The 25,162-nt window shown below is 43.8% G+C and overlaps 1 protein-coding gene across 1 annotated transcript in view; it reads left to right on the top strand.

Annotated features, from left to right (window-relative positions):
- The window catches only part of LOC124612890 (glutamate receptor 1-like), a 398,257-nt gene that overhangs the window by 358,552 nt on the left and 14,543 nt on the right, over positions 1-25,162 (top strand). Inside the window, exons 14-15 of the mRNA XM_047141343.1 lie at positions 6,838-7,036; positions 13,083-13,327. Coding sequence (XP_046997299.1) covers positions 6,838-7,036; positions 13,083-13,327 — 444 coding nt within the window. The remainder of the gene's footprint in view (positions 1-6,837; positions 7,037-13,082; positions 13,328-25,162) is intronic.

The following is a 25,162-nucleotide window of genomic DNA, read 5'->3' as shown; positions in this document are numbered from 1 at the left end:
AGTTAGGTTTAAGTAGTTCTACGTTGTAGGGGAATTACGACCTCAGAAGTTAAGTCCCATAGTGTTCAGAGCCATTTGAACCATTTGAATAAACTCCCACATGGCGCGCCTCCTGGTGCTTCAAATTTTTGTGTTAACAATGACGCTGTTTGTAGTGGATTTGTTGTTGGGCCATCTTCTTTGATAAAGGAAGCGGCGAAATGTAAACAATGTGATGGTGTAGGCTGTCTGGAAATAACTGAACAACAAAGTAGCAGGAAGGTTCAAAAATGACTCTGAGCACTATGGGACTTAACATCTGTGGTCATCAGTCCCCTAGAACTTAGAACTACTTAAACCTAACTAACCTAAGGGCATCACACACATCCATGCCCGAGGCAGGATTCAAACCTGCGATCGTAGCGGTCGCGCGGTTCCAGACTGAAGCGCCTAGAACCGCTCGGCCACATCGCCCGGCGTAGCAGGAAGGCGTCAAAATTAGTTGTTCTGTGTAGATCCTGCAATAAATCCACCTCGAAAATGACTTCGAACACTGTCCATAATTCTTATGATGTGAAGTTGAAGTTAGTGTATGCAATGCGTGCAATACGAAATGGAAAAAAGGCTGCTCAAACGTTTTGTGCTTTGATGGACCTCCCCCTCCTCCGACTAGGTTCAGCAAGTACATAAAAATATTTTTAGGTGCCTTGACGGTTGTGTCTAAAAAAATCTATGAAACGTTCAGTAGAAGAAACTGTAAATATTAGTGGAACCAGGGACATTGCTGTTGCACTTGATGGGACATGGCAACGTCGAGGACATCGTTCCTTGAATGGTGTTGTAAGTGCTACTTCTCAGGAGAATGGAAAAGTTGCCCGCAGCTCGTGGTCGTGCTGTAGCGTTCTCGCTTCCCACGCCCGGGTTCCCGGGTTCGATTCCCGGCGGGGTCAGGGATTTTCTCTGCCTCGTGATGACTGGGTGTTGTGTGATGTCCTTAGGTTAGTTAGGTTTAAGTAGTTCTACGTTCTAGGGGACTGATGACCATAGATGTTAAGTCCCATAGTGCTCAGAGCCATTTGAACCATTTGGAAAAGTTGTTGACGTTGAGTGCTTATCTAAGTACTGCCACACCTGCCATGGTAACATTGAAGGAAATATTGAACATCAGTGTTCCAAGAATTATGATGGTTACAGTGGAGGTATGGAGTGTGATGGAGTTCTACAAATATTTCAGAGGTCGGTGCCCGTTTATAACGTTAGATATACGAAGGACCTAGCCAATGGGGACTCTACAGCTTTCAATAAAATTAATGAGTTCTATGTTTAAGGTGATACCTTGGTAACAAAACTAGAGTGTTGTGGACATGTGCAAAAAAGGATGTATGCTAGATTGAGGAAGCTACGAAGAGAAATGAAAGGAAAGTTGCTGTCTAATGGAAAATCTCTGTCTGACCGAGGCAGATTGACAGAAGCTGAAATAGACCTTCCTCAGAGTTATTATGGAAGGCCATCAGACGAACTACACCTCTGAATGATGTTACAGCAATGAGAAAAGCTGTATGGGCCACCTACTGTCGTAAGTTGTCCATAGATGACTACTCTGTTCACGGACTTTGCCCTAAAGGAGCAGATTCTTGGTGTGGTTACGAAAAAGCAAAATAAAATGGTCAAGAATACCATCATAAGCATTCTGTTCCTGGGCCTGTTATGAATTAAATAAAACCAATTTTTAGAGACCTGAGTGACCCTGTTTTGCTTAGTAAATGTCTTCATGAGGGCACTCAGAATACAAATGAAAGTTTCAACCAATGCATGTGGGAAAGATTACCCAAGGATGTTTTCGTAGGTCTAAATACATTAAAAGTTGGTGTACTAGATGTAGTGATACGTTTCAATGGTGGAGTGATAGGAAGGTTGGAAGCCCTGAGAAATTTAGGCATAAAATGTGGCTCTAATATGGAAGACGAATTGCTCGCGTGTGACAGACAACGGATGCATGAAGCTGAAAGATTCGCTCTTCAAGTTACCAAAGAATCAAGAATTGCTAAAAGGAACGCCAAAAGGAAGCTTGAAGATGAAGAAATGCTGCAGGATGAAGACGATGCTTCAGGAATGTTCTGAGGCACAGTTTAATTGGGCTCATATCTTCATTCGCAATTTCCTGCAAGTTGTATTTTTCAGAATTCAGGTACAAATTATTCCTAAACTTTATAAAGCATTGCTCTAATTTTTTTCTGTAACTTTCGATAGTCCACACTTAAGTAGTAGAGCAAAGCTTTATTGCCGATCAACTGAATTATAGAAAACGTAACATTTTTATTAGGAAAAAGTTATAAAAATTAAAATGTAAGATGTGATATTTTTATCCTTGTAATATACATAATAGGTGGAATTAAATAGGCCTAGTGCCTCAGCCAGCATGCATATCTGGTAAAAATCTGGTCTCCTTCAAATGTATAACATTGGATTAAATGGTACCTCAATTTGAGGAATCATTTTGGAAAAAAAATTGCATCCATTTCTTTGCAATTTTTAAATAACCCTAAGCAGGTTCAAGAATATTCCAAATACTTCTAATGTGTTTAGGAAGTGTGCTAAATTACCTGATATCAACAAAAAATCTGTAAAACATATAATTACAAACAGTGCCTGAAAGAAATAGGTGTTGATTTTTACATAATATTGAGCCGGAAAAGTACCCGGTATCCTTAAGCGGCAGCACAGTAACATGCGGCGCTGAGAACTTTTCCTGCGTCCTTACCAGATTATTCCAAATGCTGGAACCTATAGCCTCTCCGGAAGATACGTCTACATCTACATGTACATTTACATCTACATAGATACTCCGTAAGTTTTCGTATGGTGCGTGACGGAGGGCATCATGTACCACTATTAGTCATTCCCTCCCCTGTTCCACTCGCAAACAGAGCGAGGGAAAAACGACTATTTACACTTCTCCGTATGAGCCCTACTTTCTCGTGTCTTATCTTCGCAGTCTTATGCGCAATGTATGTTGGAGGCAGTAGAACCGTTCGGCAGTCAGCTTCAGATGCCGATTCTCAATAGTGTTCCTCGAAAAGAACGTCGCCTTCCCTCCAGGGATTCCCATTTGAGTCTCGAAGCATCTGCGTAACATTTGTGTTGTTCGAACCTACCGCTGACAAATCTAGCAGCACGTCTCTAAATTGCATCGCTGTCTTCATTCAGTCCCATCTGGCACGGGTCCCAAACACTAGCTGTACTCAAGAACATGTCTCACCAGCGTCCTACATGCGGTCTCGTTTACATGTGACCCACACTTTCACTCTTTCCTAAAATTCTCCCAAAAACCGAAGTCGACCATTCGCCTTCCCTACCACAGTTCTCACATGTCCGTTCCATTTCGTATCGCTTTGCAACATTATGCCCAGATATTTAAATGATTTCACTGTGGCAAGCAGGACATTACTGATACTGTATCCGAACATTACACGTTTGTTCTTCCTACTACTCCGCATTAAATTACATTTTGCCACATTTATAGCTAGCTGCCATTCATCGCACAAACTAGAAATTTTGTCTAGCTCGTCTTGTATCTTTCTAGAGTCACTCAACTTCGATGTCTTACCGTACACCACAGCATCATCAGCAAACAATCGCAGATTGCTGCCCACCCTGTCCACCAAGTCATTTATGTATATAGAGAACAACAGCGGTCCTATCACACTTTCCTGGGGCACTCCTGACGACAACATTGTTAAGTTTGATGCCTCCACGGCGAAACACCTTGCTTACTCGATCACTGATGCCCTTGACCTAAGGTAAGCGATCACCACGAGGTGCTCTTTCTCTTTTAATTTCATTTCCTTTATCTGGCTTCCTGCTGAACTTAGAAGCTGTTGGTATCGTTTTATTGTGGTATCCATTGGTTCTGGAGGCCTTCGCGGCTCTTTCAGTTCTTGACTGACACTGCTTTTATTACTGCATAGGCACTCATCACAGGTCAACATGTTGGGATTCCCTGGTCCCCAATGTTCACTACTTGTGTTTCAGACTGACTTCGGCCTTCAGTGATGGAACGGGTAATATTGAGCTTTCGGTGCAAAATACAATTGCGAATCTGAAAGTCATATTGGATGAATGGACACATAGAAGTAAATCTCATTTACAAGGTGTATTTTTAAGCAGCTAATAATATAAAATACCAGCTCCCATAAAACAAATTAACGTTGTTTCGTTTCTGTCATTAAAATGTTCTTCTTGGATTGCTTTCCCTGTCCTATAGATACGGTCTCGCTTTTTGCGTTGCCCTGTTTGTTGCTGACACTGAATACCGCGTGATTTTCCTTCGGCAGAACCTCCACTTGAAAGTAATTCTGGTAATACGAATTTCGTTAGAATTACACAAATAATCTGACGAAACTCAAGTTTCATCCCGTGATTTCTGTCACATCATATTGTCAATAGTAGGTCAACCCATAATCTTCCTTCCCTAAAGAACCTTTTGCACACCATCTGCGAAATGTTAACTACCTTTTACGAATATCCAACAATGCTTCAGCCCCTTTTTCTTATACTTCCACTAATCCAGTATCTGGTCTTCGAGTCTATATTCAAACAGCAAATAACATAATTTCCCTCTTTGGAAAATTATCTATTTGGAGTTAGCACATTCCATAAACGAAAACTGAAATAATTAAGGGCTGTTCAGGTCGTTATTGGTCACCCAGAAGTATTTTATAGCAATATACTTGACGGCATATACAAGTAATTTAATGCAGGATACACATTTACAGAGATGTTTGGACGCACGTAAAATTTTAAAATACTTAGAGGCGCTCTCGGATCAAATACGAACAAATAAAAAACTGTTGCATTTGGCTGCTCAGCTAAACAGCCAGCACTGCAACGCAGAAATCTTAAGCATCTTTATATGTACTCACCACACATTTTATTTTCCTATTACACTCGATTTCTTGCTGTCAGTTCTTGACAGTATACATGACACACATAGACGCGGCACATTTAGAGCTTACTCCGACATCCAAAGTGGTAGTTGATCCGTGACCTCTAAGCCACAGAGGTCGGCCTATTAAAGTTTAATACAGTTCTTGAATCTATACACTATATCACCTTTTATTATTTGACTCACTTGTTCGGAAAGACCACCGTGATAACAATTCTGTATCAGCGACAACAATTCGAGTCGTGAGATCCGGTTCGGAACATACCGTTATACTGAAACAAGGACTTTCAAACGATCCCAAAGTAAAATAAATTTGATGCATATAAATGCTAAATCAAAGAACTCTGAAAGAAAATAACCTTGGAAACCCATCCAGGCGACAGCAGCGTTACCTGGCGAGGAATCACTGCTAGTCAGACACACGCACGATGCATGTAGTATCAGTGAGCGTGCTGCCCATGTGTATAATGGCTAAGCTGCGCGATCTATCTGTGTTTGAGTGAGGGCAGATTGTGATGACCCGGAGACTCGGCACGAGCCTGTCGGAAACAGCGCGACTTGTAGGATGTTAGAGTGTCGTCAGCAGGTGGAGAAACCTAGGTGAAACCACAACAAGACGCCGTTGGGTAGGGCGGACAACCCTCATTACAGATGTCGGACGTCGTAGGCCGCACAAATTGGTAAAAAAGGACAGGCTGCGAACTGAGGCTGAACTAACATCAGACTTTAATGCTGGCCAGAGTACAAGTGTGTCTGAACACACAGTGCACCGACCTCTCCTAACGATGCCCTCCCAGCCGACGACCCATGCATGTGCCAATGTTGGGTCCAGTGGAGCTCGTGCAAGGCACCATGACGGCCAAGGAGTATCGTAAACTGGCTGCAGACCACGTATAACGTTTCATGACGATCGTGTTTCCCGGCATTTTTTCATTAAGATAATGCGCCATGTTATAAGGCCAAGAGTGTAACGGAGTCGCTCGAAGAACACAGTGGCGAGTTCCAACTGATGTGCTGGCCCGCCAACTTGCCAGATCTGAACCAGATAGAAAACATCTGGGATGTGATTGAAAGTGGCGTCAGAGATCATCGCCCCTTCCTCCGAATTTACAGGCATTAGATGACTTGTGTGTGCAGATGTGATACCAACGTCCTCCGGAGATCTGCCAAGGCCTCACTGCTTCCATGCCACGTCGCGTCGCTGCTAGGTAGATGGTGCCAATGTTATGGTTGAACAGTGTAGATGACGCTCATGAAAGAGTGATAGGGCGAACAGTATTGGGCATTGTATATGTACAGCAGCATCTTACCTCTCCACTGTAGCTGCGCAGTTCTTTCAACGTTTTTGGTAAAACACTGCAACTACTGTCTTAAGGAATCAACATAGATTTTATCAGTAGGGAAAGAAGCTCTTGTCTGAAGCTATCTGAGAATCTCCGTGTTATCTTCAGTTCCAAACAAATTAATATATCACAATCGATCACCGACAATGAGATAGGCTTTATCACTAATACATAACACTAGTATAGGCAAAACAGTTAGTTGACTTACAGTCTGAAGCTCTAAATGTTGCATGGTTTTTCGGCACTTGATGACAAAATCTTCAGAATTAGATACTAAAGTGAATGTAGAAGTTACCAGTGTTCCTTAATAGCAACCAATTCTACAGTGCAATTTATCGTACAGTTCTGCTTTTTTTAATATGATGTAAATGACCAAACGAAGGATGGAATTTTTCTTTATTCTAATGTTACGGTTGTGAATTTCTCCTTGCCAACATATTCAGTAATGACACAGAGTGCAGAAACATGGACGTAAAGATATGAAGTTGTAGCACTGAAGGCCTCGTAAAGACGTAACTGCGCCCCACACGTGTGTCCGCGGCTTTTGTGACGGACCCTGGCACTCGACAGGTCTATCTCTGGCCGCATCGTCGGCAGCGTGTGGTGGTTCTTCACGCTGATCCTCATCTCATCCTACACGGCCAACCTGGCGGCCTTCCTCACGGTGGAGCGCATGGTGGCGCCCATCAACAGCCCTGAGGACCTGGCCTCACAGACGGAGGTCGAGTACGGGACGCTCTACCACGGATCCACCTGGGACTTCTTCAGGGTAAGCTCGATGATGGTTCTCTGCTATAAGATGGATAATGGCTCTCTGCTATCATTACTTTTCCTATTCGTATGTAAATCTGTATCTTTTAATCTACACCTTTGAAGGTAGAGCAGGCTGGTAGATTTATGGTCCATTGTAAAGTCCGGTTAAGCCAGGTACGAAGCGATCTGGTAATGGGGCAGAGGGAGTTCCAATTGAAATATCTAATGCGGAATCGACTGCTACATTTCACGAGGGACGAACCAGCCCTTGTATAAGGAAGGGGGGAGAATTATGTTTTCAGTAGAGAAATAAAAACAGTGACGGTGAGGAAAGCTCAGTGATTTCAAACATGAACTAGTCATTCGATATCACCTAAGTAACAAATTCTTCAGGGATATTTCAACATTTCTATAGCGCCAAAGTCGACAGCTAGTGATATCACTATGAAGTGGAAACGTGAAGGAGCAAACACAGCTGAAGGAAGACCAGGCAGACCCCATGTAGTGATGGACAGGGACAGTCGAGCATTGCCGAAGGTTGTTATAAAAATCTCATGAAATCAGGCCAGCACAATGACTATAAGTAGTGAGTTCACAAGAATGGAGTCAACGTTAAGCGATGCTTGAAGAGGGGTAAAGAGCGACGCCACTTCACAGTAGGCGATTGGAGATGAGTGATTTAGAGTGGTGAATCACGTTATATCCTGTGACGGCCCAATGGAACGGTTGGGTTCCGCGAATGCCTGGAAGACGTTACCTTCAAGCATTTGCAGTGTCAGCAGTGAAGTGCGAAGGAGGTGGCTGGGGGTGTTTTTCGTAACAATTTCACTGCGTTGTTCTTAAAAAACGTTAAATGCGGAAGCATATGAACAAATTTTACAGTACTGTGTTTTGTGCAAAGTGGAGAACATTTCGGGGGCGATGTGTGTACCAGCATGACACTCAACCTCGTCGTCAAGCATCATCGTGAGACAATTGTTTTTGGACAATAACATTCCTAAAATAGACTGACCTGCCCGCAGTCCGGACCTGAACGGAGTGGAACAACCTTTGAATGAGTAACAACATAGCATTCGCTCCAGACTCTAGCGTCCAACATCATTACCTTCCCTGGTTTCGGCTCTTAAGGAGGAATGGGTTGTCATTCCTCCACAGACATTTAGGCTCCTCACTGAAAGTGGCCCAAGCGTTCAAGAAGTCATAAGGGCGAAGAGTGGAAGCGTCCCATATTAATGTCTACTAATAGGTGTCCGGATACTTCTGATCATATACTGTATTTGGAAAGGGATTTCCAGTTTCGGCATTTGCCGTCTTTCCAAGATAAATCAGACTAAAAACTCGGTCAGAATTGGAGGATGGGAACTATTTTTAATTTACATTATGTGAAAATCTATTTTTCACGTGTATACAGAGAATAACCTATGACTTGCCCCATATGTGTAGTGTACCTACACCGTTATAAACGGTGACGACGGCATCGACGGCAACAGTTGCACGAACTTCCACCGTTACCTCCGTCAAACGCATCTAGTATGTTGATCAATTACTTATTTAGATGTTCGCTTGTTGCATGTATCACGTCAGTGACATCTTTTTCCGATGCGAGAATATTAATTACTGTTACAGGTTTAACAGTGTTTACAGTAGTACATACTGATCAGTTACATGAGAGTTATCATTTAAACTATCTTATATTTCATTTACGAATAAGGAAAGAAAAATATGTACGAAAAGTAATGCCTGCACCTTCGTTAATTGGGTTTGGATGGGAATATTTTAATAAATCAAACGCAGAAATAATCCTTAGAATCTGACCTTTAATTACGAATATTCACTTTTCCACATAATCACCAGCCAATTGGATACATTTCTGCCAACGATGAACAAGTTTTCTCATACAAATGGAAGTAAGACGGTGTTAAATTTCAAGTCTGTGCGCTTTCATTTCAGGAGTCTGCATCCGGGGTACCCATCGTGCACAGATGTTCCACCGGCCGCTGTGACCGAGCGGTTCTAGGCGCTTCAGTCCGGAACCACGTGACTGCTGCGGTCCCAAGTTCGAATCCTGCCTCGGGCATGGATGTGTAGTTCTAAGTCTAGGGGACTGATGACCTCAGATGTTAAGTCCCATAGTGCTTAGAGCCATTTGAACCATTTGAACAGATCTTCCGATAGCCAAACAAAGCAATAATGTGACCCGCACGCCCGCATCTCGTGGTCGTGCGGTAGCGTTCTCGCTTCCCACGCCCGGGTTCCCGGGTTCGATTCCCGGCGGGGTCAGAGATTTTCTCTGCCTCGTGATGGCTGGGTGTTGTGTGCTGTCCTTAGGTTAGTTAGGTTTAAGTAGTTCTAAGTTCTAGGGGACTTATGACCACAGCAGTTGAGTCCCATAGTGCTCAGAGCCATTTGAACCATTTTGACCCGCACGTTCTTGTGAAATGCCGTTTGTGCTTGCCGTTTATCTCTGAGTGATACGGCGATCGCCCTGAATCAATCTGTCAAGATTTTACTTGTGAAACTCGGTGGTTGTTGTCACAGGACGCCCAACTATTTGTTTGTCACGCAGGTCAGATGTTCCCAAGTCAAAATCTTTAAACTTACTCGCCCAATGATGCACAGTGCTCATATCAGCACAATCACCATAAACTGCTTTCATTCTCTGATGAATCTCCTTTGGGGTGACACCTTCTGCTGTCAAGAATTCAATGACTGCACCTTGCTTATATCGCATTGACCGACCGTCTGGGCAGGGTTCCATACTTTACACTGTAACAACACAACCGTTCAATGCTAAGGCTTCCCGCCAACCAGAGTTGTAGAGAAGAGGCTACGGAACAAGCTAGTACCTGCCGCATACCAATGCTGCCAACTGTTGAACTGTTACGAAGTTGGAGGCATTACTTTTCAGTCAACCCTTGTAATTCATATTGATTTCATACACTGTTTCACAGACAGTACAACATACTGCAATGCACTGGTAGGTATCTACTGGTTCTTGTGTATGTGATGAAAATTTTAACTGGAAAAATTTAGCAACTCTTGAATACTTTAGTAATGACCTATGGAAAGTTGTAATTTAGTGCACTGACAAGATACTGAGGTAAACACTGTATGCACTGTAGATGCGGTTGAAACCGATCACCCTATACAGGGTGGGGCAATTAAAAGTGGCCCGGACGAGTGGATACGATTGGATGTGAATGTATGCATATAACGACACCCCATGAAGCGCGCACCACGTGTGCGCCCGCCACATGATCACACCGCTCAGAGCGTAGTTCGGTCACTGTCTGTGTGTGTAGAGCAGTGCAAAGGGAACGACGGTACTCACAATGGAGCAACGGGTGTTCGTTGTGGAAAGTTATGTGACAACAAAGTCGTGGAAACGGTGTGATCATTTGTTTTCTGGGAAGTGTAATGGTGTCAAGAGCCAGCAAAGAGCGCCATTCAATGCTTAGTCCGAAAGTGGCATCAGACATAATCTGTTTACAACAAGTCAAAAAAAAAAAAAAAAAATTGCGAAACGTGCCCGCATACCAGAAAATATGGCTGCAGCTCACTAGAAAATGCTTCAGAGTCCTACCAAATCAACCTTACGCCTGTCGGAAGAGACTGGCACATCACGTCGATCATGCGGACGAATACTCCACCTGGGACTGCACCTGCATCCCTACCGAGCGTCTGTTGCTCGTGCGCTGAAACCAGCAGATGCTCCTCAGCGCCTGCAGTCTTGAGAGTGGCTGTTCACTGAGATGACAATGAATGATTTGGACATGGATCTGTTCTTTATGTCTGATGAAGCCGGGTTTCACCTGAGTGGTTATGTCAACTCACAGAATCACAGGTTCTGGGCAGCGGAGAATCCGCCTAACTTCCGTGAAACACCATTGCACGATCAGGAGGTTGGAGTTCGGTGTGTAATTTTTGCGCGCCGCATTGCTGGTCCCATCTTCTTTCATCGGGCACTGACTTCTGCTTGTTACGTTGCCTACATTTTGAAACCATGTGCGTCAGCATTAACGGAGAAGGAAAAGAGGTACAGTTACTTCCAACAGGATGGAACAACTGCCCATACAGCCGGCCGAACCTTCGAACACATTTACACAATCTTCACGCCTGACAGAGTTTTCAGGAAAGGTCAGTATGGTCGCGGCCCTTAGTGGCCACCCACGTCACCTGATCTGTCAGTGTGGGATTACTTTGTGTGGGGAGCCTTCAAGTCTAAGGTGTATCGCAACGACCCCCACAGTCTTCAAGATATGCAGCAGAACATTTCCGATGAGACTGCAGCAATTTCAGGTCCAGCTTCGATTCGCCTTCTTCAGCTTGCTGATCAGGGACCAAAAGTGCCAAGGAAAGAATGGTGGTCACTTTTAACATTTTCAATAGTCGGGTTAGTACTCAAGCAAAGCATTAATACATCTGATGTACTGTGACTTGAGATATGATCTTAGTAAATGATAAACGTCTGGCTTTCTGACCCCATCTGGCAAAGATTTATTCTATCTTCTCCTAAAAGCTTCATTCCAGAAGCCTACAAGATTGCAAGGTTTTAAATCTGGTTAGCCTGCTGGTCACTGCACTGGAATGACAGCCTTACAGCATGACGTCCGATAACTAAGAACTGTGGGGAAACGCGTTGCAATCCGTAGAAAGGATGAATCGCTAATGAGCCGGTACTTGCAGGACAGGGTAAGAAGACATTGCTCTGTATCTTTCATGTGAATAGCACTTTCGGATGACGCAGACATCGCACTCCTACGTCACCGATTCGTGTGCAAGCTGTCAGTTTGCCATCACAGACAAATATAATGTTAATGGTTCAAATGGCTCTGAGCACTATGGGACTCAACTGCTGTGGTCATCAGTCCCCTAGAACTTAGAACTACTTAAACCTAACTAACCTAAGGACATCACACACATCCATGCCCGCGGCAGGATTCGAACCTGCGACCGTAGCAGTCGCACGGTTCCGGACTGCGCGTCTAGAACCGCGAGACCACCGCGGCCGGCTATAATGTTAATCCAAGCTCTCTTAAAACGTAAGCTACTCGACTATACAGGACCATACTAAGGCTTTCTTCTATCCAGTTCCTATGTCTAAATCCCGACGTTTATTCGGCTGATGGTGGTTATTGGGGAGTACATAAAGGTCACATTCACGAATACTGTTGCGGAAAGTGTTTCTGTTGCTATTGTCTCGGTGCGGGTGTGTTGCATTGTGCTTCCTGTTGCAGCAGGCAGTGAGAGAGAGTTTAAGACGCTAGTAATTGACTGAAGGTGCTTCTCAACCGCTTTGCTTTGTCTTTTAAGTACGGGTATTGTGTGGGGGCTACAGAATAATAGTTAAATTACACCCTGCAACATTCCAGCGTAGACCGACGAGTTTTCTTTCTACAAAGGATTCGCAGGTTAACTTTCAGGTCGTAGACGTAGACGTCATTCATGCATTTCATGTTACCAAACAACGATGGAATTTTTAAGAGTGACAGTGTTGCATGTATTCGGGCCACAGTTCTTCGCGATTGGTTTGAAGAACATTCTGGACAATTCGAGCGAATGATTTGACCGCCCAGATCGCCCGACATGAATACTATCAAACTTTTATGTTTGATAGTATTTATTTTCATGCACAAAGACGTGTGCCTGACGCACATCACAATTATGGACGGCTGTAGAGGCAGTACGGGTCAATATTTCTGCGGGGGACTTCCAACGATTTGTTGACTGCATGTCACGTCTAGCTGCTGATCTGTTCCGGGCAGAGGAGGTCCGTCACGATATTAGGAGGTATCCCATGACTTTTTACACCTCAGTGTATATCTGCATAACTAATATTTTATGTTTACGTATACCACGAAGTACAGCACAATGCCTTGATAACTGAAAATGCTCACTGCCAAATACGACAATTAAATTAAGAGCAAAAGCTGCTGAACTTTAACGTTTAACCACATGTGTAATCGGTACCTTTCAGTGGAATAGCAGTAACTTTTCTCCTTCACTGTTCACACTGCGCTTCAATTACTTGTATTAATAAACTCCCTTTATTATTCTGACAGAGGTCGCAGATCACGCTGTACAGCAAGATGTGGGAGTTCATGAACTCCCGTAAGCACGTGTTCGTGCGGACGTACGACGAGGGCATCAGACGCGTCCGCAACTCCAAAGGGAAGTACGCGCTGCTGATCGAGTCCCCTAAGAACGACTACATCAACGAGAGGGAGCCCTGCGACACCATGAAGGTTGGCCGCAACCTGGACGCCAAGGGGTTCGGCGTAGCGACTCCACTGGGTTCACCTCTCAGGTACGCACTTCTCATTGCAGGGGTGGGAGTGAGGCAGCCGCCCCTAGTGAGAATTCATTTAGTTTACGACCATGAAAAAGGACCTGTAACCGCAGGGACTCGATTTTTATAACCTTAAACACCTAGAAAATTATCGCTGAAATGACCTGAAAATATCGATAAAACTACATAAAAATAACACAAAACATTAGTAAAATGAGTTATAAAATGGTCTAGGGTAATGAGAAACTTTGGAAAAGGCTGGGGCAATTTAAATCGGTACCCCTTTCTTTAAGAAATCTCATGCTTCGAAGGTGTGCCCAAAACTGAAGAACCACCTCAGAGTTATTGCAGGTATAAACAGCACGCAGAGGTTCTCTGAAGTAAGGGAACATGCACGGAAAATATGTGCTTGTAATTAGAAAATCTTTCAACATTTTCTGAAATAACTGATGCGTATACTTAAGATATTTTCCTTTAGTTTCAAAACTAATCTAAAACATCGACACGTAGGTATCGATATTTCAGTAACGGACGTTATGTTTAGTACAATATCGATACAAAATGTCGATATTTTTGTTACAATATTCATACTTTGTACAAGTTAGCGTTAGTAAATGATGTGACAATGACAATAAACAGATGAGCCATTAATTTAATTTCATCATGTACCAATATATCTTGAAAAACACTGTTGCTTTTATCTGGAAGGATGTGCATCGTTCGTTCTGGCCAATATTAAAGGAATGAATTGATCTGACGTTAAATACCAACTTGAAAAAATCTTCAGCATTCTTCTGTAACACCACATTTCGAAAGCTACTATTCTCTTCTTGTCCATACTATTTATCGTCGACGTTTCACTTCCATACATGGCTACACTCCATACAAATACTTACAGAAACGACTTCCTGACACTTAAATCTATACTCGATGTTAACAAATTTCTCTTCTTCAGAAACGCTTTCCTTGCCATTGCCGCTCTACATTTTATATCCTCTCTACTTCGATAAAAGTATATAAAATTTACTCAAAACATTAGTAAAGTGAGTTATAGAATGGTATAGGGTAATGAGAAACTTTGAAAAAGCCTGGAACAATTTAAATCGCTATGTTTTTCTTTAAGAAATCTCATTCTTTGAAGGAGTGCCAAAAATTGAAGAACCACCTTAGAGCTACTGCAGGTATAAACAGCACGCAGAGGTTCTTTAAAGTAAGGGAACATGCACGGGTAAGATGTGCTTGTAGTTAGAAAATCTTTCAACATTTTCTGAAATAACTGAAGCGTATACTTAAGATATTTTCCTTTAGCTTCAAAACTAATCTAAAATATCGAAACGTAGGGATCGATATTTCAGTAATGGACGTTTGTTTGATACAATATCGATACAAAATGTCGATATTTTTGTTGCAATATTCATACCTTGTACAAGTTAACGTTAGTAAATGATGTGACAATGACAATAAACAGATGAGCCATTAATTTACTTTCATCATGTACCAATATATCTTGAAAAACACTGTTGCTTTTATCTGGAAGGATGTGCATTGTTCGTTCTGGCCAGTATTAAAGGAATCAATTGATCTGACGTTAAACGCAAACTTGAAAAAAAGAAGTAAAATCTAGAAAATGACATATCCTTGAAAAATTAAATACTATACAGAATGTACATGAAGAAAAATAAAACATACATACACATTTCTATAGCCAGAATAGTCAAGATTTTAGTACTTCTGAATAACGCGTAGCTCATAAGGAAAGGAAGATCACATGTCAACAATCTCCAGGCCTTAGTAATAAGCTATAACTAAATGAAATGAAGCTGCCGATCGACTGTATGACGAAACTATTATACGTCTACGCGGTCACATTAAGAAGGTTATCCATGGTGTGAGCTCTGTCTAGGAAATGTTTACTGCCTAGGGAACAAAAAACTTACGCTTCCAATTGCCACGTCACAAACCTAAAATGGCTATTGGTGTAACAAAACATTTGCAAGAGAAAACACACGCGACAAATGCTTAGTCCTTCAAAATTCAAATAATCGACAACAACTGTCAGGTGCTAATTTGAAGTAGCTTATTGTGCTACATTCCTTTTCATTTTTATTACGTGACCGTTGATTGGTACTTGTCGGTAGAAGTGGATACTCGTCGTCACTGGAACGTCTGCCAACATGTGCGATCTAATTGTGACTGGAACTCTTTTAGCAATTATTGTATAACAGTCTTCAGTTAATTTAATATTCACAACTGCAAATAAGCAACACATCGAGCATGAAAGTCTTTTTAATGCCCTTTCACAAATTGCTGTGACTTCCGTGTGTCATTTGTACTAAAGCTACTAACTGATGTGATACACGTGCTCGCCTCAGCTTGCAGTAGTGTTAGACAAAAAACAAAACATTCCTCCTCTCACCTCTCCCACCCCACAGAGTCATCTTCTTCTTCCTCTGTTCCCCACGCTCCATTGGCTAACTAATCTGAAACAAACTGTATAGCTTTATATTTTGCATTATCCTGCAGGTTATGCGCGAACAGGAACACGGGGTAGTTTCCAAACAAATCGATTAACATTCGATGCTGAAGCTTGTGGTAGTGGTCCAAAAGTGTAGCATGTGCAAAATATCATCCATACGAATTTTTAATGACAGAAAAACAATTGAGTGAGAGAACAGGGTTTATGACTGGACCTACAGGAAATGACGTACATATCTAGAAAACTAAACATCTGAGAGCATAAAAGTAGGCTTTACTATAATTATATTGTTAGCTTGTTTACAACACTGACCGGACACTCTAAGTGCACTAAACAGGAGAAAATGATGAGAAGGTACACATACCCTCAAATTTTCTGAATCATGTCTATGGGGAAAATGTTTCACATCTATTAACATGAAAACCTGCAGGCGCGCTGCTTAATTGTAGTCCACTCCCTTACTGTTGTCGATCGAATAATACATGGAAAGATAGACGAAGAGGGGAGGAGGATGGAGGAGTCATCAGTGTTCTGCTTTAATGCAGCCTATCACAACTTCTCCCACAGTGCCAAACACCATGGGTAGTATTTACACCAAACGACCTCCATTATTTGTTAGGTACATTCCAAACCCTACCTTCCCTTACAGTTTTTTCCCTCCACGGCTTTCTTTAGTATCCTAAACGCTAAACATATGTACAATAATCTAGTCAGTATTTTCTAGACATTCCTTTCGTCGCACTTTCTGCAGACAACATGCTCATCTCTTATCATACCAGCCTATTTAATTTTCAGCTCCCATTTATTCTACCACGTCTCTAAGGATTCAATTCAGTTCTTTTCCGCTTTACCCAGAGTCCATAATCCATTTTCATGAACTGGTATGCTCCAGATGTACATTCCCAAAAATGTCTTCCTCAAGATCTATGTTTGACACTCGTGGCTTTCTTTTAGTGAGGAATGCCCTCTTCCTGGCAGATTAAACTGTACAGTACTGGGACTCGAAAGTGGAATCTTCGTCTTTCGTGGGCAAGTGCTCTACAAATGGACTCTTCAGACATAACTCAAGACCCATGTTCACAGCTTTACTCCCTCCAGTACCTCTCTCATACATTCCAAACTTCTCCCTAAAACTGTGACCGAATAGTTTCTGTGCTGTATCCTTTCTTCCAGGAGTCCTACTCCAGAAAGATAAGCAGCAGAAATTGTGTGGAGTTTGAAAGGTTGGAAGGTATAAGATAACTAGTGGTAGTAAACTGTGACGGCGGGTTGTGAATCAGTCTTGGGCAGCTTAGTCGGTAGCGAACTTTCCGCGAAAGGCAAAGGTTCCCAATCCAGCACACAGTTTCAATCTGCTAGAAAGATTCAAATCAGTGCAGACACTTTAGCAGAGTCAGAACCTATTCTGCATGGGCTCTTTGACTGTGCCAGTTTGATTCTTTTAGCGTCCTTGCCTTTTCTGTCTTTCTTTTTATTTCGCTTCCAAGACAGGGTAATTCTGGCATATTTACTACGGGTCGCCAATTTTATCATGTATTCCGCTAATCTCATTTCTGAATAATACATTTTCTACTCCCACGTTCAGATACTATCTGTTATATACATTTCTTCTGTACGTTTCCTTCTTTGATAAAAACGTTAACCGAAAAATATTGCGAAAGACAGTTTTTGTCTTACATCCAGTCTTCAGCTTCATTCTTCGCTTTTGTAACAACACATTAATATCAAAAGTACCTAACTAATACACTACTGGTCATTAAAATTGCTACACCACGAAGATGACGTGCTACAGACGCGAAATTTAACCGACAGGAAGAAGATACTGTGATATGCAAATGATTAGCTTTTCAGAGCATTCACACAAGGTTGGCGCCGGTGGCGACACCTACAACGTGCTGACATGAGGAAAGTTCCAACCGATTTCTCATACACAAACAGCAGTTGATCGGCGTTGCCTGGTGAAACGTTGTTGTGGTGCCCCGTGCAAGGAGGAGAAATGCGTACAATCACGTTTCCGACTTTGATAAAGGTCGGATTGTAGCCTATCACGATTGCGTTTTATCGTACCGCGACATTGCTGCTCGCGTTGGTCGAGATCTAATGACTGTTAGCAGAATATGGAATCGGTGGGTTCAGGAGGGTAGTACGGAACGCCGTGCTGATCCCAACGGCCTCGTATCACTAGCAGTCGAGATGACAGGCATCTTATCCGCATGGCTGTAACGGATCGTGCAGTCACGTCTCGATCCCTGAGTCAACAGATGGGGACGTTTGCAAGACAACAACCATCTGCACGAACAGTTCGACGAAGTTTGCAGCATCCTGAACTATCAGCTCGGAGAGCATGGCTGCGGTTACCCTTGACGCTGCGTCACAGACAGGAGCGCCTGCGATGGCGTACTCAACGACGAACCTGGGTGCACAAATGGTAAAACGTCATTTTTTCGGATGAATACAGGTTCTGTCTACAGCATCATGATGATCGCATCCGTGTTTGGCGACATCGCGGTGAACGCACATTGGAAGCGTGTATTCGTCATCGCCATACTGGCGTATCACCCGGCGTGATGGTATGGGGTGCCATTGGTTACACGTCTCGGTCACCTCTTGTTCACATTGACGGCACTTTGAACACTAGACGCTGCATTTCAGATGTGTTGCGACCCGTGGCTCTACCCTTCATTCAATCCCTACGAAACCCTACATTTCAGAAGGGTAATGCACGACCGCATGTTGCAGGTCCTGCACGGGCCTTTCTGGATACAGAAAATGTTCGACTACTGCCCTGGCCAGCACATTCTCCAGATCTCTCACCAATCGAAAACGTCTGGTCAATGGTGGCCGAGCAACTGGCTCGTCACAATACGTCAGTCACTACTCTTGATGAACTGTGGTATCGTGTTGAAGCTGCATGGGCAGCTGGATCTGTACACGCCATCCAAGCTCTGTTTGACTCAATGCCCAGGCGTATCAAGGCCGTTATTATGGCCATAGGTGGTTGTTCTGGGTACTGGTTTCTCAGGATCTATGCACCCATATTGCTTGAAAATGTAATCACATGTCAGTTCTAGTATAATATATTTGTCCAATGAATACCCGTTTATCATCTGCATTTCTTCTTGGTGTAGCTATTTTAATGGCCAGTAGTGTAATATGCTAAGACCTGCGGTACCACTCTATCTTATACACTTAACCCTTTCGCCACGGTGAACTTCTGTAGAAGTCGGGAGCGAATGTGCCGCCCAGCCGGTGGACTGCTGCAGTAGCTCCACCTCGCGTCGTATTTCTCCGCTTCACTGCGCTCGAGTCGTATGGAAGGTAGACCTATGCACTATCGAGCGGCTTTGTGCAAAGTCTGTAGTTAGAACAGAGTCACTAGATGGCAGTTCATTCAGTTTCAAGGCGTTGGTTTCGCCTGAGTTGCACTGCTCGTTTACCGCCTTGTCTCTCATTTGAAGTGACGTGTTGTTAACCTCAGTAAGTTTGTACTAGAACTGATGTGGCAGATAAGCGATATACTGTGGAGGAAGCTTTTTCTCTCATACTGAGTTGTGGCTTTGAAGATGAAGGCGAATCATCGGCCGAATCTGACGATGAACATGAAACACCTATAGTGGGTGCTTTTATATCAGGTACACGTGCTACTCCAGCTGTTCCATTGGCATCCCCAGACTTGGATTTGTGCACAGGCACGATACACAATATCAAAAACATGTGTGATTTGTATAAATATTTTCCCCAGGACAGAGTAGCGCCGCGGGGAGTGCGAAAAAAGCGCCGTGCAGCGGACGCGGCCGGGCGGGACTGGCGCTCGTCCACACCGCACGACGCAACAATCGCGGCGCCGCCGTGAAAGGATTAATTAATTCACTGGAACTTTAATTACAGGTGTATTGCTGTCCGTATATGATTAAGACAATATGACCGTCCCTGTATTTGTGAGAATAACATAGTTTACGTTATGTACTCGTAAAAATAGAAACGATAAAATATAGACAATAAAACTGTACTTCGATAATGTTCTCGCTTGCCGAGCACGGGGTCCCGGGTTCGATTCCCGGCAGGGTCAGGGATATTCACCTGCCTCGAGAGGACTGGGTGTTTTGTCGTCTTCATCATCATCATTCATCCCCATTACGGTCGGAGGAAGTCAATGGCAAACCACCTCCACTAGGACCTTGCCTAGTACGGCGGTGCGGGTCTCCCGCATCGTCCCCTACGCTCTGTTATGGAGTATGGGACATCATCATCATCATCAGTTTGATCTATAAACTCGCCTATAACAACATCTAAATATAAAAAAGGTGCATGTGTGCTGCCTATTCTTTCGGACATGGCCGAAAGGACAGGCAGCATACTAATAAATATATAAGCTTTGATGGCAAATAATGATACCTTCAGTGCTGATGCACTCTTGATTTGACCTCTTGCGGGAATCAGGTGAGGCTGCGAGTAATGAGCATGCTGGACTGGGAGACACTACATATGCAGTGTATGTATAATGAAAATTTGGGTTGGATGGGAAGCGTGCTCAGATAGTCGAAGTTGTTAAAGCAACTGCTCGCGAAAAACTGGAAATCCGGGTTTGAGTCCTGGTCATTTGGACTGGATGGGAAGCGTGCTCAGATAGTCGAAGTTTGTAAAGCAACTGCTCGCGAAAAACTGGAAATCCGGGTTTGAGTCCCGGTCTGGAAAAAATTTTCATTTGTCGCCGTTGGATTTATTTCAATTCCCAATTGCTCTCTGAGACCAGTGTGGCCTGAGCTCCCAGTTGGTGCACATCGACAGCGCAGAAAGATACGTATATAGCTTCTTTTCTGTGTTTACTTCGTAGATTCTTACTTAAATTGCGTGTGAGTTTCGTATAGGAGGTGTAATTTCGAGTTTTAGTTACTGTAATCGTAAATTCAGGCAGATTGTAGCGCAGTCGTTAGGCATTTGTACAAGTTAGTTCAAACATTCTTTGCGTGTTTCCCTTGCGTTATCTAGGCACGGACTCGTGTTTCAGTAACTGTTGTTCAACATCGGTTAGAATGGACAGGGACTGTGATTGCTGTGTTCGGATGAGGGCTGAGTTGGCATCCCTTCGCTCACAGCTGCAGGCGGCGCTGACTTTGGTCACGCAGCTTGAGCCTGTTGCCAATGGGCACCACTATGGGGAGCCGGACTTTGGTATCACGGGGATGTCAACCTCGTCCCGTCTGCCCCCAGATCGGTCTGCCGCTGTGGTTGCCCCGGTTGCTGCCCGCAGTGGGGCTAAGCCCTCGCCTGTGGTTGATTGGGAGGTGGTTCCAAGGCGTGGCAGGCAGCGAAAGACATCCCCGGAGGCTGATCAGATCCTGGCGGGGTCAGGGATTTTCTCTGCCTCGTGATGACTGGGTGTTGTGTGATGTCCTTAGGTTAGTTAGGTTTAAGAAGTTCGAAGTTCTAGGGGACTGATGACCATAGATGTTAAGTCCCATTGTGATCAGAGCCATTTTGAGGCTGATCAGAAAGCCTCCCCGGTGCATCTGACAAACAGGTTTCAGGTACTGTCTCTGGCTGAGCTAGAGGCAGCTGCCTGCCCTGTTTCAGAGGATGATTCTCAGCCTTCAAGGTCCGGGCAGTCGCAGAGGGTGGGCTTATTGGTAGTTGGGAGCTCCAATGTTAGGCGTGTAATGGGGCCCCTTGGGGATATGGCGGCTAAGGAGGGGAAGAAATCCAGTGTGCACTCCGTGTGCAGTCTGGGTGGAGTCATTCCTGATGTGGAAAGAGTCCTTCCGGATGCCAGAAGACCGCAGGGTGCAGCCAGCTGCAGGTGATGGCACATGTCGGCACTAATGACGTGTGTCGCTTTGGATCTGAGGAAATTCTCTCTGGATTCCAGCGGCTATCTGATTTGGTGAAGGCTGCCGGTCTTGCTTACGAGATGAAGGCAGAGCTCACTATCTGCAGCATCGTTGACAGAACCGACTGCGGACCTTTGGTGCAGAGCCGGGTGGAGGGTCTGAATCAGAGGCTCAGACGGTTTTGCGACCGTGTTGGCTGCAGATTCCTTGACTTGCGCCACAGGGTGGTGGGGTTTCGGGTTCCGCTGAATAGGTCAGGAGTTCACTACACTCAGCTGGCGGCTACACGGGTAGCGGAGGCTGTGTGGCATGGACTGGGTGGTTTTTTAGGTAAGAAGGCCTCGGGAAAGTACTGGGTGGGCTGTAATCTCAAAGGGTGCATGGCAAATACAGGACGTGCTTGGATCAAGGAACAGTCGGAATTATAGTTGTAAATTGTTGTAGTTGTGCTGGGAAAGTCTCTGAGCTTCAAGCGGTTATAGAAAGTACAGAAGCTGAAATCGTTATAGGTACAGAAAGCTGGCTAAAGCCTGAAATAAGTTCTGCAGAAATTTTTACGAAGTCTCAAACGGTGTTCAGGAAAGATAGATTAGGCAGAATTGGTGGTGCAGTGTTTGTGTCTGTCAGTAGTGGTTTATCTTGTAGTGAAGTCGAAGTAAATACTCCGTGTGAATTGGTATGGGTGGAGGTTATACTTAACAGCCAAACTAAGTTAATAATTGGCTCCTTCTCCCGACCCCCAGACTCCTATGATATAGTTGCTGAACAGTTCAGAGAAAATTTGAGTCTCGTAACAAATAAATACCCCACTCATATGGTTATAGTTGGTAGGGACTTCAACCTTCCCTCGATATGTTGGCAAAAATACTTGTTCAAAACCGGTGGTAAGCAGAAAACATCCTCCGAGATATTCCTAAACGCTTTCTCCGAAAATTATTTCGAGCAGTTAGTCCACGAACCCACGCGAATTGTAAATGGTTGCGACAACACACTTGACCTCTTAGCCACAAACAATCCAGAGGTAATAGAGAGCATCATGACTGATACAGGGATTAGTGATCACAAGGTTGTTGTAGCTAGGCTCAATACCGTTTCTTCCAAATCCACCAGAAACAAACGCAAAATAATTTTATTTAAAGAAGCGGATAAAGTGTCACTAGAAGCCTTCCTAAGAGACAATCTCCATTCCTTCCGAACTGACAATGCAAATGTAGACGAGATGTTGCTCAAATTCAAAGATATAGTAGCAACAGCAATTGAGAGATTCATACCTCATAAATTGGTAAGAGATGGAAATGATCCCCCATGGTACACAAAATAGATCCGAACGCTGTTGCAGAGGCAAATGAAAACGCATATGAAGTTCAGAAGAACGCGAAATCCCGAAGGTTGGCAAAAATTTACAGACGCGCGAAATTTGGCACGGACTTCAATGCGAGATGCCTTTAATAGGTTCGACAACGAAACATTGTCTCGAAATTTGGTAGAAAATCCGAAGAAATTCTGGTCGTATGTAAAGTACACAAGCGGCAAGACGCAGTCAATACCTTCGCTGCGCAGTGCCGATGGTACTGTTACCGACGACTGTGCCGCTAAAGCGGAGTTATTGAATGCAGTTTTCCGAAATTCCATCACCAGGGAAGACGAATGGAATATTCCAGAATTTGAAACACGAACAGCTGCTAGCATGAGTTTCTTAGAAATAGATACCTTAGGGGTTGCGAAGCAACTCAAATCGCCTGATACGGGCAAGTCTTCAGGTCCAGATTGAATACCGATTAGGTTCCTTTCAGACTACGCTGATACAATAGCTACCTACTTAGCAATCATATACAACCGCTCGCTCACCGATAGATCTGTACCTATAGATTGGAAAATTGCGCAGGTCGCACCAGTGTTTAAGAAGGGTAGTAGGAGTAATCCATCTAACTACATACCTATATCGTTGACATCGATTTGCAGTAGGGTTTTGGAGCATATATTGTATTCAAACATTATGAATCACCTCGGAGGAAACGATCTATTGATACGTAATCAGCATGGTTTCAGAAGACATCGTTCTTGTGCAACGCAGCTAGTTCTTTATTCGCAAGAAGTAATGGCTGCTATCGACAGGGGATCTCAAGTTGATTCCGTATTTCTAGATTTCCGGAAAGCTTTTGACACCGTTCCTCACAAGCGACTTCTAATCAAGCTGCGGGCCTATGGGGTATCGTCACAGTTGTGCGACTGGATTCGTGATTTCCTGTCAGGAAGGTCGCGGTTCGTAGTAATACACGGCAAATCATCGAGGAAAATTGAAGTGATATCAAATTTTCCTCAGGGAAGCGTCCTGGGACCTCTGCTGTTCCTGATCTACATAAATAACCTGGGTGACGATCTGAGCAGTTCTCTTGGGTTGTTCGCAGATGATGCTGTAATTTACCGTCTAGTAAGGTCATCCGAAGACCAGTATCAGTTGCAAAGCGGTTTAGAAAAGATTGCTGTATGGTGTGGCAGGTGGCAGTTGACGCTAAATAACGAAAAGTGTGAGGTGATCCACATGAGTTCCAAAAGAAATCCGTTGGAATTCGATTACTCGATAAATAGTACAATTCTCAAGGCTGTCAATTCAACAAAGTACCTGGGTGTTAAAATTACGAACAACTTCAGTTGGGAAAAAATGATTCAAATGGCTCTGAGCACTATGGGACTCAACTGCTGAGGTCACTAGTCCTCTAGAACTTAGAACTAGTTAAACCTAACTAACCTAAGGACATCACAAACATCCATGCCCGAGGCAGGATTCGAACCTGCGACCGTAGCGGTCTTGCGGTTCCAGACTGCAGCGCCTTTAACCGCACGGCCACTTCGGCCGGCTCAGTTGGAAAGACCATATAGATAATATTGTGGGGAAGGCGAGCCAAAGGTTGCGTTTCATTGGCAGGACACTTAGAAGATGCAACAAGTCCACTAAAGAGACAGCTTACACTACACTCGTTCGTCCTCTGTTAGAATATTGCTGCGCGGTGTGGGATCCTTACCAGGTGGGATTGATGGAGGACATCGAAAGGGTGCAAAAAAAGGCAGCTCGTTTTGTATTATCACGTAATAGGGGAGAGAGTGTGGCAGATATGATACGCGAGTTGGGATGTAAGTCATTAAAGCAAAGACGTTTTTCGTCGCGGCGAGATCTATTTACGAAATTGCAGTCACCAACTTTCTCTTCCGAATGCGAAAATATTTTGTTGAGCCCAACCTACATAGGTAGGAATGGTCATCAAAACAAAATAAGAGAAATCAGAGCTCGAACAGAAAGGTTTAGGTGTTCGTTTTTCCCGCGCGCTGTTCGGGAGTGGAATGGTAGAGAGATAGTATGATTGTGGTTCGATGAACCCTCTGCCAAGCACTTAAATGTGAATTGCAGAGTAATCATGTAGATGTAGATGGAATTTCTCATTCGCCATTGTATGTTTATTTCAAAAGAGATTTGTGCAAACAATAATTCGCTGGTATTCATTTATCTGGACTACTCGGGATATTATCACACTTTGTCTCGTCCAAGGGCTG

The sequence above is a fragment of the Schistocerca americana genome, chromosome 4 (genome assembly GCF_021461395.2).
Source record: "Schistocerca americana isolate TAMUIC-IGC-003095 chromosome 4, iqSchAmer2.1, whole genome shotgun sequence".
Lineage (NCBI taxonomy): Eukaryota > Metazoa > Arthropoda > Insecta > Orthoptera > Acrididae > Schistocerca > Schistocerca americana.
This window is presented reverse-complemented; position numbering and strand designations above follow the sequence as displayed.